This window comes from Aulostomus chinensis, chromosome 13, assembly GCF_037954235.1.
Source record: "Aulostomus chinensis isolate RoL2024-O1b breed Wild chromosome 13, RoL_Achi_v1.0, whole genome shotgun sequence".
NCBI classification, from domain to species: domain Eukaryota; kingdom Metazoa; phylum Chordata; class Actinopteri; order Syngnathiformes; family Aulostomidae; genus Aulostomus; species Aulostomus chinensis.
Window position 1 is genome coordinate 21,251,800 of NC_141332.1, and position 13,438 is coordinate 21,265,237.

At 44.3% G+C, this 13,438-nt stretch overlaps 1 protein-coding gene across 2 annotated transcripts; it reads right to left on the minus strand.

Annotated features, from left to right (window-relative positions):
- Positions 1-1,069: 1,069 nt before the first annotated feature.
- rab11fip5b (RAB11 family interacting protein 5b (class I)) lies at positions 1,070-12,845 on the minus strand. Of its 2 annotated transcripts, none has more exons than XM_086222058.1 (7): positions 12,442-12,845; positions 11,873-12,358; positions 9,744-10,273; positions 8,137-8,719; positions 5,156-7,528; positions 3,332-3,467; positions 1,070-1,723 (listed from the first exon to the last, which is right to left on the minus strand). In XM_086222058.1, exons 2-7 carry the CDS (start codon positions 12,250-12,252, stop codon positions 1,463-1,465), a joined length of 4,263 nt encoding a protein of 1,420 aa, XP_086078184.1. In that variant the 5' UTR covers positions 12,253-12,358; positions 12,442-12,845; the 3' UTR covers positions 1,070-1,462. The 2 variants fall into 2 exon arrangements, with proteins under 2 accessions (XP_086078184.1, XP_086078185.1); XM_086222059.1 differs by having other exon boundaries at positions 11,873-12,286; positions 12,395-12,845.
- Positions 12,846-13,438: the final 593 nt, after the last annotated feature.

A 13,438-nucleotide genomic window follows, 5' to 3' on the forward strand; every position in this document is an offset into this window, starting at 1 on the left:
AAGATAAGACAACCCTTTATTCATCCCACAGTGGAGACATTGGCAAATATGGAAATTGGATTTAATAACCAGAGAATTCTTTCTGTGTTAGTCAATAAAGATGCTGTGGTAATAAAATAAGGACCTTTAGAGAATATGTGCCAAAAATTGTATCTGTTCAAAGGGAGAAACCCCACAAATGTACAAGCGCATCGATGGTACAACAGACATTCAGTCGTTCTAATGAAGCAGATCAGCTCTAACTTTAACCTGGACATTTGAACTTAAACATCTGCATGCAGAACAGAAACCAATCTTCCTCCTCTCATGTGTTTTCTTTTGGTTTGCCCACATTCTCTTCTACATGGGAACCTGCAGGCTGCCTTGATTAAAGGCCTGATGAAAAATCAACAGGGGAAACTGAGGCGAGGAGCTCCCTCTAGTGGACAAAAGCCGCTATTGCAGCACCAGTGTGATAGATGGCATTTCTGAGGCTCCCTCAGTCAATGTCAGACACTTTCTTTGGTCCATCTGCACTTTATTTTATTACAGTACAGTTCTGTGGTCATGTAAAGCTTTGCAAGTAGCTACAGTGGTACTAGAGTTGCATTAGAGAATATATTATCATGACAAAAGTATTTTATAGAAATAACTTATTTACTGCATCATCTCTACAGTAGCGTGTTGCTCTTTCAACAATACAAAAACAGCATGATGAACGACAAAAACGCAAAAAAGAATCAAATCAAACACTCTCATCGGTTTAACCTGCTAAAAGAAAGCATTCGAAGAACACGTTTTTTGTTGTAAAAATACATAACAAGAAAGGAAAAGCAAACAGTTACTCTTTTTTCCTCTTTACTGGTAGACATAAATTTTCTCCTTTAGCGTATCTTACAGCAACGTTAACGCAGAAACATCTTTTTAAGGTATTCACATTGCAGTGCAGCATCCTAAGACATGTTGCTTATTTAGCTTTTTTTTTTTTTCCAGCTCGAAATATGTAATTTACCTTTGTGCACGTGGCATTCCTGTCCTGAGGAGCACCGTGAAGCACCTCCTCTCCTCAAGCCTGTATTTTAGTTTGCATTTTACATGAAAGCGGTGAGTTTAAATATTAAATTGACAAGAGCTGACCAGCATAATTATTCTAGTAAGCATGAATAAGTTAATCACTTACACCTGGTTTGTTAGATGTTCTCTCACTTCTTGTTGTTTTTTTTTTTGTTTGCTTTTCATGCCAAATAGTAACCAGCATGCACATAAGGTTTTATTGTGTCTACATCAACAGGGCAGTATTTGCAGTAAGAAGACCTGGTTAGTGGTGAGATCTGGTTTTGTGGAGCACTTGTTTGTGTCTGGAACAAGTCCATCCTTCAATAGTAACCCTGTTCAAACCCACTCTCACATTTGCAACAAATCAAGGACAAGAGTATCCAGGCGGACACTAATCATACCTCACGTACACACCTTCGATCAGTAGTCACTTGTGTCTAGTGCGGACTTGAAGCAGCGTGGGCGTCTGCTCCATGATCCGCAGCAAAAGATTATCAATGTAGTCCTCCAAGTCTCTGACCTGTGACTTGACCTTTTTCAGCTCAGCCTCACATTTCTCCAGCTGGGCTTCCTGCCGCTCGGAGGCGGCCTGCTGCTTCTGCATGTCCATGTCCTGCTGCAGCAGCAGAGAGATCAGCTCCATGTTGGTGAGGTGCTGGTACTGCGCTGAGTTGTCCACAGTCGCCTCCTGCAGAGAGGAAGGGGACAGTGTTGCTGTAGGGAGCCATGGATCCAGCCCAAGCTGGAGGCACTTAGACAGTTAAACCATAAACTCCTTTAAACTGAACATGCTTGCAATTTTTAACACACATACTCAAAATTTGGAGTTCAAAAGTAATGAGAAAGATACACATATGAACCTGATCTTTGTTTAATCGTGTTTGTTCTCCACTGGGAAGCTGAGTTAGACACGATAAGCAGAGAAAACAGAGCGTTTCATTTCAGCTTCATTACGGCACGTTTCAGTTGCAGGTATCTGAAACTAAGGTCACCAAAAACAAGTTTAGTGAGGAAAAAAAAAAAACCTGCCACGGTGTATTTCTGACTAACACCACGTGCACAGGTGGCATTAATACATGCTTATAGAAGCATAATGCATTTTCTTTTTTCTCGGCAGAAACTACCTCCACAACTGGAAAAATATTGGCATTAGATACCTTTGTAATCGTTAGGTGTGTTAAAAATCTGTTTCATCCACACTTGTGTTAATTTTCAGGTTCGACTGAGGGTGGCGCAACTCAGAAAGCCTTTTCCAGGTCAAAGAATTATGTCATACAGCAGAGGAGTAATAAGATCAGCATTTCTCTCTCAAGTGTTGGAAGTAACCTCAGCCTGACAACGAGCTGCTACAAGGTAGCAGCTTCACAAGGTTATTTTCTCCTGGACTTCTCTGGAGAGGAAGGCATTATTATTCTGATAATTTAATAACCAAAGCATAATATGGCTTTTGACTGGATTATATTTTATTCATGTGGAAGAAATCATTAAAATATATTTAACTGCACTCTAATTATGGATTTAGCTCCTGGAGCTCCATAAGCTGAGTAGACTTTCACATCCAAATGAGATTATATATATATATATATATATATATATATATATATATATATATATATATATATATATATATATATATATATATATATATATATATATATATGTATATGTATGTATGTATGTATGGCGGCACAGTCACAGTCGCCTCACACCAATGTTCCAGGTTCAAGTCCCAGCTCCATCACAGGATCTTTCTGTGTGGAGTCTGCATGTTCTCCCTGTTCCTGCGTGGGTTCTCTCTGGTACTCCAGCTTCCTCCCACAGTCCAAAGACATCAAGAGAGGACGAGGCTGATTGATACTCTAAATTGACCGTAGGTGTGACTGTGAGTGTGAATGGTTGTCTGTCTCTATGTGTTGGCCCTGCGATGGACTGGAGACCTGTCCAACTGGGATAGGTTCCAGCACCCCTGAGACCCTCAACAGGATAAGGTGTAGAAAATGTATATGTATACATACAGCAACACCCTGAGGCAAAAACCTGTCCATCCTAAAGACAAGGTTCCAAGGCATGAACAGAGTAATGTTGTTTATGCAGTCCAGTGTAGGGCTGGGGGGGGTAACGACCCAAAACTGAGGCCAACGACTCACATCACCACCTAATGAGCCTATTGTTCTGACCTGTGGAAAATGTGTGTATGTATGTGTGTGTATATATATATACACACACATTTTTTTAAAAAAATTTTATCATTATTTTTTTTTACAGGCACTAAGATTGTGTTTCTGTTGAACTGCACCTGAGTTTTCTCTGGCTCAGCTACGACCTGGTGGGCGGTGCGTCCGGGGTGGATGGTGGACTTGAGTTTCTCCAGAACTGAACGACCCTCCTTCTTCTCTGACTGACTGGAGGTTAATGGCTTCACTGGATGGGGTCTGCAAGGAAAAGAGGTCAACACTATCATCTTAGCATTGGGAAAAATAGCAAACTCATCCTGCATGGTGGGAAGCAGTTATTGCTGAACTGCAGGTAGACTTAATGAGGAAGCTCTGATTAAATAAAAGTTAATTAAATTTAATTGAAAATGTATCACTTTGCTCCTGGAGGATGAACACGCATGACTGTTCACCAACAACACAGGGGGATGCTCAGAAAACAGAAAATAAAAACGATAAATAGAATCAAAGCTACTAAAAGTTACTGATTGTTTCTGAGCCGGCAAGCATATTTTAGAGTACACACCTGCATCTCTCCTATAATCAATATAGTAGCTCGTATATCTAAAAATGCTCTAATGTACATAATATTTCTGGGACTGAAGTCAAACATCCTACCAGAAATACTGCGTCCCCTAAATAGCTCTGACCCTGTAAGTATCTAGAATTCCCTGCACAGCGCTGGGCCTCCTCTCTGCACCAACGATGTCCATGACTGTTCTCAGCTATTTATACATTTTACAGGTGTCGCCCTTTAATGTCCTTGTTCCTTAGGAAGCCATATAAAATCACAATATACAGTAATGTCTACATGAACTCTGACATTTCTGAAGCCGAGAACAACAGTTATCTGAAGATCATGTTACTCACTGCCTTTCGTGGCGATAACAATGCTTATATTTTCTTATGATAGTGGGTTCATTAATCCTTTTATGTTGAGAGAACAAAAGGGCTGTCTCACCAAGATACGATTATCTTTGAGAAAACCGGGGAAACAAGTAAATTACCTTGTTATCCCAAGAAAGCTGCCTCTTGTTTTCTCAAAATAACAAGTCAACAAAATGGCCTTTGGGTTTATTTTTCATATCTTCAGGGGGAAAAAAAGGCAGTTTTCCTCCTTGTTATCTTTCATTGGTAACTCGGTATCTTGAAACTGAGATAACTCGCTTACTATCTTGTTATCTCAAGAAAACACACTTTTGTTTTCTCAAAATAATGGATATCTTAGCAAAACTCGATTTATCTCAAGGAAACGGCATCTGTTTTCTTTCTTAGATGAGATAAATTCAGTTATTGTCTGCTGGCAACGTGATAATCAACTTGGATCACAAGTTAATTATCGCTCTTGGGTTCATTAATCTCGTTACCTTGAGGGAACAAAATCACATTTTGAAAAATTTTACAAAATTCCCCTCAGTTTTACTCTGTGAGATACATTCACCTGTTATCATGAGAAAATGAGCGTGGTTATCCTTAGAGAAGGTAGTAAATAACTCGAAAACATCTGAAAGATATCACCATCATCTAGCGCTATCACGTAATGCTACTACGAGACTAGACGCAGTGCAGCAGGTGCCAAAGTAGCGGCGGAAGTGTTTAGGGAGAGGAAAAGTGGAAGGAAAAATAAAAGAGAAAAGGAACTGGAAGATGAGATGAGTACGATGAGTGTGAGGGAAAGCCAGGAGCAGCGCACAGCAGATTCCATCCAACTGCTTTGGATGTGAAGGCAGAACTCAGAGATGCGGAAATGCATTCAGCTACAAACAAGCCAAGGCGACAATAACAACAGAGCAACAAATTAAAAAAAAAAAATCTCCATTTTCATGTTTTGTACTGTGAGTGGAGATCTAGTCTGTTATTCTCTAGAGTGTCTACGGTAGAAGTCCTAGTGGGAGGAGGAATCTCACCTGCTCTCTTGGTGGGGCAGGTTGCTAGCTGGCTGTGTCTCCTCAGGCAAAAGTGAGTGCTGTGCATCGGACAGGGGCTGGTCAGTGGTGAAGGTGGTGGAGGAAGAGGAGGAGGAGGTGGTGGTGTAGGGGGCCACCGCCAGAGACCTACTGGCTCCAGCACCGGAGGGATGTATGGAGGGGCAACAGACAGGGGGAGGGAGGAGCTTAGCCTGGGCATCAGCTGACGGGGAGAGAGCAGAGGGAATGGGAGCGGGGGCTTCAGGCTCCTGTGAGGACGGCCCAACCTTTGACTTTGAAGGGGTCCTCAAATGTGGCGCCACTTTAGCATGAAGGTCTTTAAAACTGATCTCAGAGGGTTTAGAAGATTTTTGAGCTGTTAAATCAGTAAATGTTTTGTCTTTGTCTGCGCTGCTGTCTAACGCCAGTATGGAGGAAAGAGTTGATTTCGTGGGCTGATACGACAATGGTCCCTCACTGACTTCGGAGATGTTTTGCACAAGAGACAAGAACTGTTCAAACTCTCTGTCTCCATTTTTGGTTTGGCTGTTGGGACTGTCAACGCTGTTCGTTCTGGACATTCCTTTTGGTCTGATACGTGCACTAACCACCCTTGTACACAAGTCTGTCTGCTCAAGTGTGGCACGTTGAGCTTGAGGGTTTCCATTATCGTCACAGTCACTTTTTGTCTTTCTGAAATCATCAGTTCTCAATCTATCATTACTGAATTCAAGATTCGGCTGATTAGATGTCTGATTCTGCGATGACGAAGCAGAGATGCTGTCCTTCCTGAAGTGTGGAATCACGTTATTCCGCTCACATCGACAGTCCTGGCAATTGTCCTGGCAAACCGGAGACACTTTAGGCAGTTTAGCAGATGATGCGGTTATTTCAAAGGAGGAGTTCAACTCAGGGATGTAGGTGTCTTTTAGAGTGAAGATGTCTTCAGGTGTGGTGGCCTCGCGGTAAACCACTATCGGTGTGTCTTGCGGCACTTGTGAACCCAAACTGTTGAGCCCTTTCAGAGCGTCAGCTGCCTCTGACTGAGACGATCCGTCAGAATCAATAAAACCAAAATCTTGATTATTAATCACATTCAGATCTCCCAAGGTTAGTGAGAAAGACACGTTATTGTTGATGCATGTAGTTTGAGCTGAGTCCACGATGGCAGACTCTATCTGATCAACTAGAGGGGGAGTCTGATCGAGGGGCTTGGGGGGAGAGTTAGAAGACGTCTTCAAAAGGTCAGTCACAGACATCTCACTGTCAAGAATCATCGGTAGTCCAGAGTTCTTCTTATTTCCCTCAGTTTCCTCAGGATTCAGTGGTACACGGAGACTGTTTAATTTGGGCTGCCCAAAGTTCCCCCCACTAACCCGCCCATACAAGTCTTGCTCAAACAGCATCCCTCCCCAGCAGTCGGTGTCATCCTCCAAAGGTTCATACTTGAACTTTTTCAGCTTTTCTTCAGGCGTGAATCCTGGCGACGTCGTGTTTGTGGATGGTTCAGAATGAACGCTGAGGGAATCAGACGTCCCGCTGGTCGTCGGAGGGTCAGGTGATACACTCGGTGTGTTTCTTTTGCAATCTCCTTCTCTTCCACGTTGTAGTGAAGCCACTCCAGTCTGTGAGAGGAGGCAGGCTTCTTTATGGACAGCTAGCTCTTGACCTCGATGTAGCCAACCATCTGAGTAGATCTCACTCATTGAAGTTCTCACAAGTCTCCTCGGAGGCAAAGGCGGGGGCTCCTCTTCACATGCTTGCTGCTCTTGTGCATGGTTATTGGTACTGTTATGACCTGGAGGACAACCATGCCTATGACAGGAAGTTGGGTTGGTTCTCAGTTGAGAGGGATTTCCTTGAGGAGAGTTGAGTCTGCTCGAGGCAAACGCATCGAATGAATCCTCCCATCCGCCTGCACACTCTGATACGGAGCAAGGAGTCGAGCAGTTGGAGGAGTTATATGGTGCCGCTTTGGGTAAATATTCAGGAAGCGATATCTGCCTAGCTACTGGCCTGGGGCGCTCCCGCTTTATGGAAGCCATATTTGCAGCATTAGCAGTGCAGTGCTGGGAAGGCAGGGTTGTGTAATGAAAGGGAGAAGAGCCAGACAGTGCTAAAGAAGGGGAGAGCGGTAACTCATCCACCATGAGCTCCTCAAAAAAGGGGTTACGCTGCATATGTGGGAGGAAAGGGTTGCAGGGAGAGATGGGATTCGAAGGGGGTGAGGAGGCGGGGGTAACCTGGTCATCAGGTGAGAAATGACCAGACGGGGAAGCAGAGGGAGAGGAGCTCTGCGGGGGAACAGGGGAGCGTGGAAGGAGGGGAGGGTATACAGCTGAGCTGCTTTCTACCTTAGGAGAAACTTCCAGCCTGTGGAGGAAAATAGGGCACAATAGTCCTCTTAGTTAATGATGGGCCAGGGTACCAAACGGGGAACATCTCTCTTACACAAACAGAAAACACAACCAAATCATTAGTGGATATTCCACAACAGAGTGGAACTAACTTCATGCTTTAAACATCATTACAAATTGGCCAAATGAAAGAAAAATGGAAACATAACAGATTTTTAAAATAAGATTAAAAAAGCAAAGCACATTTGCAAAATAATCAAGCATAAAATAAATAATGCACTGTAGCCAGTTGGGACCGTCAGCTGTTTAGTTGAATGAGCTCATGTCTGCATGGAAGCATCGCCTTCTTCTTGTTTTGTTTTTGTTTTTTTTAACATCACGGTGACATAATAGAAAAAGACAAGACACACGCTGGAAAAGAAAGTGAAGTGCTGTTTGAGGAAAGAATAGTATGAGATGTGGATACAGAATGGCTGTAAAATGGTAAAAAGTAAGAGCTACATCATCTTCAACAAGGAAACACTCCATACTGGGCACCCACGGGCCTCCAGTTGGACTGTTGAGCCTGGACAGAAGCCCCCTTCATCAAACACTGTGGCGAGCCTGTACATGACCCCGACTCACCTTGGTTTGTTCTGGGAGTCCGTGGAGCCAAACCATCCTCTGAGCCTCCCTTCAGAAGTCGAGGCGACCTGGTTCAGGTCTGACTTCACCGGGAGGGAATCACTCCTCCCTCCAGAGAATAACGTCTTTCTCAGCTTCTTCCCTTTGTCAGGTGAATCAGGTGTCGCTGCCGGGCCTGAACGACCTTCTATCTGAGCTTGTTCATTTGGCAGCGACAATGCCTGAGCTTCCTTTTCTTCTTCTTTTTCCTCTTTCTTCACCTTGTCAAAGGACCAGCGTCGGCCTTCGGCGAAGGAACTTCTGTCCTCGCTTCGCTTGGTGAGATTCTGTAATGAGCGAGAAAGCGGGGAGCATTTCTCTAACAAGACCAGCTTGGACGGGAGGGCTCCTGTACTCTTTGGAGTCGACGGCTCAGAGTCATAGACGTGGCTTCCATTTATACACAAGGAAGACTTGGACTGAGTCATGGTCTGACCCTTCAGGGACTCCACTGGTCGAGGGAAGGCCGTTGTGATCTTACTTGCTTCATCGCTGAAGGCTCGCTTGTGTGTCAGAACCTTTGTGGTGTGCTGGGTGGTAAGCACTGTGGGAGGGAGGAAAACAAGATGAAACATCCCAAGGTTCCGCTGTATTTAAAGGAACATGGGGTAATCTGAGAATAGCTCAAGACTGTAGGATTATCATCAATGCTGAGATTATCACATCTGTATCAGTAGTCAACACTGGAAAATAACATACGACAAAGGCTTGTTTGTTGCGATGGATTCAGACCAGATAAATACCACAAACACTGCGGACACAACTTAATTGTTTAAGAAGGTACACCTGCAGTTAATGGTTGCCATGGAGATGCTAACTGCTCAGAGTCGACTGGATGAGAAACACCTCTTGAACTCTGGCTTAGTACTCAAAGTCCGAAGCTCTCACGGCCCTCGGTTTTTGTAACGTCAGAGAGAGGAGACTCCGCTAAATGCAGTGATGGAATCATTCGTTTGTGGTGTCAAAAATTGGTGAAATACCGTGAGTTAAATACTCGGAAAGAAATCCAAAATCTGCTGTCACCAACCAAAATGTTTGAGAGTTTTTGTCAAAACAGTAACACTGTGTGAAAAAGTAATCTTGCTGACATTCAAACAGATGTTGGTGAAAACATAAACTCCTCAGTGAAGGCGTAAGTGCCCTGGGACAGCGTCGCCTCAAAAATGTTCTACACACCTACGAGAAAAAAATGTGTTTGAGATGTTTGTACTAAATGTTACAAGAGTAGTAAAAATATGTAAGAGAGTCGTGCCCACTAAACTCTATATTTTGCTCCCAGCTTTGTTGCTGGGCAGGAAGGGCACTATAGTTTTATCTGAGTTTTATGCTGAAATCAGCTGCCTGCTCAGCCTTTAAAGAGACGATGGAGGCCATAAAACCAGCACTCACGCTGAAATGCTCCTTACAGCTACGGGAAATGGAGGGTCCACGGGCAATCTCTGAGTCCATAAGTAATTACACGAGCCAGTGCTATTGTAAAGCATTACAGCCAGTTTGAAAATATAATGAGTGTAATTTAATTTTCTGCAACATCTGTAGCATGCATTGAAATCAATTTCCAAACCTACCTTTTTTGGCTAAATCTGTCTCCCCGTAGTGGGTGTCCACTCTCACTTTGCTAGTGTAGATGGGGGAGCTGGGAAGATCTGAAAGAAGACTGAGACTGGGTGGAGGCCCAGGGTTGTCACTGGCAATGGAAGACAAACTGCTCTCTGAGGCGAGAGATGAGCAGGATCTAGTGTCAGATGATTTACGCAGCCTTCCCTTAAAGAAATCCTTCACCTTACTCCTCTTCTCCTCTGCAATCTCCACATCTCGAGATTCTATGACCACTCCACTCTCATTGCCGAACGGCTGCCCCAGGGATCCTGAGAGGGCGGCGTAGCGACCCGGTACAATGGCTGAGGAAGACTCCACGTCACACCTTTTCCTCCCTGTGACGCGATCTTTGAGCTTGCCGAGAGCAGAGCGAGGTTTGTCCTTTATGGTGAGGTCAAACATGCTGGCTGTCATGTTGTTGCGTGTGAACTGGACCGTCACCTGCAATTCACCACGTTCCTTCTCCTTTCGTCCAGCCTTTGAGTTGAGTTTGAGCCACCTGGGGAGGGGGGGGGGATTATAAGGGGGGGGGGGGGGACAGTCAACATCCAGCAGAATACCTTATGTTCCATCAGTTTAAAACTCAAAACGAGTTACTTGTTATCGTTCATTTTTGTGGGATAAAACTAAGAATGAAAAACACTGATTTTCCTTTTCAGTAATGCTTTCCACATATTACATAATCCCACAACACTGCTCGAGGGATTGGATTCAAGATCTGACCACTGTCTTTGACAACAAACTCTACAACTCTCAAAGCAAGAAATCAGAGTCTGCGTTCCTGGAGGTCCACCCACCTACACCTGGCGCACATGTGCAATGAGAGATATGGACAATATGAGGATTCAACCAATGAAATCCTCCCCGTCTCCCCTCGAGTCCCACGGAGAAATTCTTGTTGAGCCAAAACTAACAGCAGGAATCAAGTGTTTTAGTGAGTGTAGAGGGAGAAGCGAGGACAGAGAACACACAATTAAAGCCAGATGTGTTGTAGTGCTTTCTCAGTGCTGATGGTGGAAATGTTTCACATATCATTGGTGAGTTTGGTTGCGTCACCTGCTCACCATAACAGAAGGCTTCAAACTCTCACGACCGGGTAGATTAGGTAAGAATGAGAGCCAACGCAGGTAGAGTTGGACTACTAATGAGTAATTAGCTTAATAAGAATAAACACAAATAGGTTTAAACCAAAATTCTAGGTATAACGAATGTATTGATGAACATGGCGCTAACTGTGATGGTTGTCTACTGTGAAAGCCCCTGATGCGATTGCTGCTGGAGGGAAGACAGAGCTTCTGGTTAAAGGCAGTTTTTTTTGTCCACATATATTTGACTATTTAGGGGTCATGGGTTGTGTGACGTAACAAAACCTCTCTGACAACCAGACAATGTCAATTAGCAACAGTGCTATCAAGGCAGGATCCTGGAACAAGACCCCCCCAAAGACCTTGGACTTCAAACTTGGTGCTCGGTACATAGAGATTTATGATGTGATGGTCCACAAACATGGACCTGAGCTTAAAAAAAAAAAGAAGAAATAAATAAAACAAATCATGACCTTTCTTGTTCGGCAAATGTTTTTCTCTCAAAGTGTTTGCAGGTTACCGAGCATACAGATGGATAAAGATGATGAAGATTAAACCAGAAGATGCGCCTGTGCGCGTTTATAGCTGCATGTTCTAGAACAGTTTTGCTGTTGTTAGAAGTTAGTTTCCATCGGCATAAAGCTAAATATACATGGCTGGCTCCTTCTGCATTCCAGAGTCAAAACGAACTGATGCAGGGGGAGGAAAAAAAAAAACCATTTATAAGAGCTCAAGACACCCATTTGAAGGTACATGGAAGGAAAAAAAACACTGTGGGGGGGATTAATTTAAGAAAATGTAGTAAGTTCTAGCGTGTCCAGAGGAAACTTATATGACAATTTCATATTTGACTACATTGTTCTTATGTAAGAAACATTGAAATGCGGGTTTGAACTTATAAATAATAAACGGGGAGGGCCAGAATTAACACATGGAAACTAAGCAAACCAAGATGACACATCACTTCTTTTGGGTGAATCTTCTTCATGATGGCTGCATAGAAATACACGTACTCATCTCTTGGACACATTCCGTCCTGAAATATCCGATCAAGAGGGATGATGGCTTGACCCAGAAACACATCAAGTCCTATGAGAACCCGGTGCATGACGGTGAGCACTAGGTCTCCGCTCCCTGGGGGGTAGGCGCTCCGACCACCGGCCTCCAGGATGCCGGGGAGCAGCTCAAAGCAGCACTCCTCGCTCCACTCGGGCACCTCCGCCTTCTCCACCAGCCCGGTGGTGTACTTCTCCTTCCCCACCTGGATGATGGTGTAAAGGTAGCGGCTGCCATGCTTGCCCTTGGTTCGCAGTCCTCTTGCGCGAAGGACGGTGACATTGACATGTGTGGGCACCCACCGCTGATCATCGTCCAGATCTATCAGTGACATCATCTTGCACCGAGAGCGAGGGGCTGCAGATGTGTCCCTAAACAATGGTAGACTGGTCAGCTGACTGGGAGATCATCCCCCCTTTCAGAGTTGCGCCAGACTTCTCACGCTGCGCAAAAAAATAAAAAATAAATAAATAAAATACCTCTGCAGAATATCTTCAAAGCGCTGAGTCTCCTGTGCGGGGTTTACCTCAGGTCAGTGCTCAGACAGCAGAGGAGCCGACGCTGAGCTTGATGCGCCTCATGCCGTTCCCAAATCCAATCAGCGCAAACGAAGTTAAACGAGCTGTGCGCAGAAATCGATCCTCCACGCATGCAGCAGTCCGGAGTTTACAGTCCGAAATGTGTGCTCACGGCCCGCCCTCCTCCACAAAGGCAGGCCCGTATGCAGCGAGAGAGATGCCGCAGAGTTAAAGAGAAACACCCAAATAAAAGCTTCACCCACATCAAAACTGCAGTCACCCGGACGTGCGGCGGGCGCGCGCGACGTCACGTGACCGCGGCTCAACTTTCACGGTAACGACAGCAAATGAAAGTTTCTGGGCCTATTTTCTCTCATTTTCCAGAGATCATCCCCAAAGTCTACAGTGGCCCAGTGGTTGGTGGTGACGAGCAGGTCCGCAGCATCACAGCTCCTGACCTGGCAGTGGGTTTGATGTTGCAAATGAAAACCTGTTCGGCCCTGATCAAACCCAGCCAGCAGCACCGGAGGCTCTCATCCCTCCTGTGCTTTGTTTTTGTTTTTGTTTTCAAAGCTTTTGTTAATCCCCCCCCCCCCCCCAATTTTTATGTTGAAAAAAATAAAATGATAAAATAAAGAGATTCTTCCAGGGTGTCAAACCAACTCTGTAGCATTGATCCTCATATCGTCATTGTTTTTCTCAAATATACCTAAAAAAAATTAATTGTTTTTGCTAAAATTATAAATAACAACGAAGCCCTTTCATAAAGAAAAGTATTTGAATGTAAAACCTGAGATCAAAAATAACTCACAATCAAAGAAATCATCTTTTAAAGCTGTGTAGGGTAGGCGGTATCGAGCGGTGGAGCTTTTCTGATTGTGATGCACATTACTGTCAAATTTTGTAACCACAGCGCCATCTGGTGGACTTCGGTGAGAGATGGAGATCAGATCACAGTAGATCTTCAAAAATTTTCCAGGTGGTTTTCTCGTAGGTTTGTTATTC

What these genes read in the sequence shown, in the direction of transcription:
- rab11fip5b (XM_086222058.1), bottom strand. Translation starts at nt 12,252, where the DNA reads ATGATGTCACTGATAGATCTGGACGATGATCAGCGGTGGGTGCCCACA. An exon ending in GGAATGTGTCCAAGAGATGA is followed by an intron (nt 10,274 to 11,872) that starts GTACGTGTATTT and finishes CCCCCTCCCCAG; the next exon opens with GTGGCTCAAACTCAACTCAA. An exon ending in CTGCCCCACCAAGAGAGCAG is followed by an intron (nt 3,468 to 5,155) that starts GTGAGATTCCTC and finishes TTTTCCTTGCAG; the next exon opens with ACCCCATCCAGTGAAGCCAT.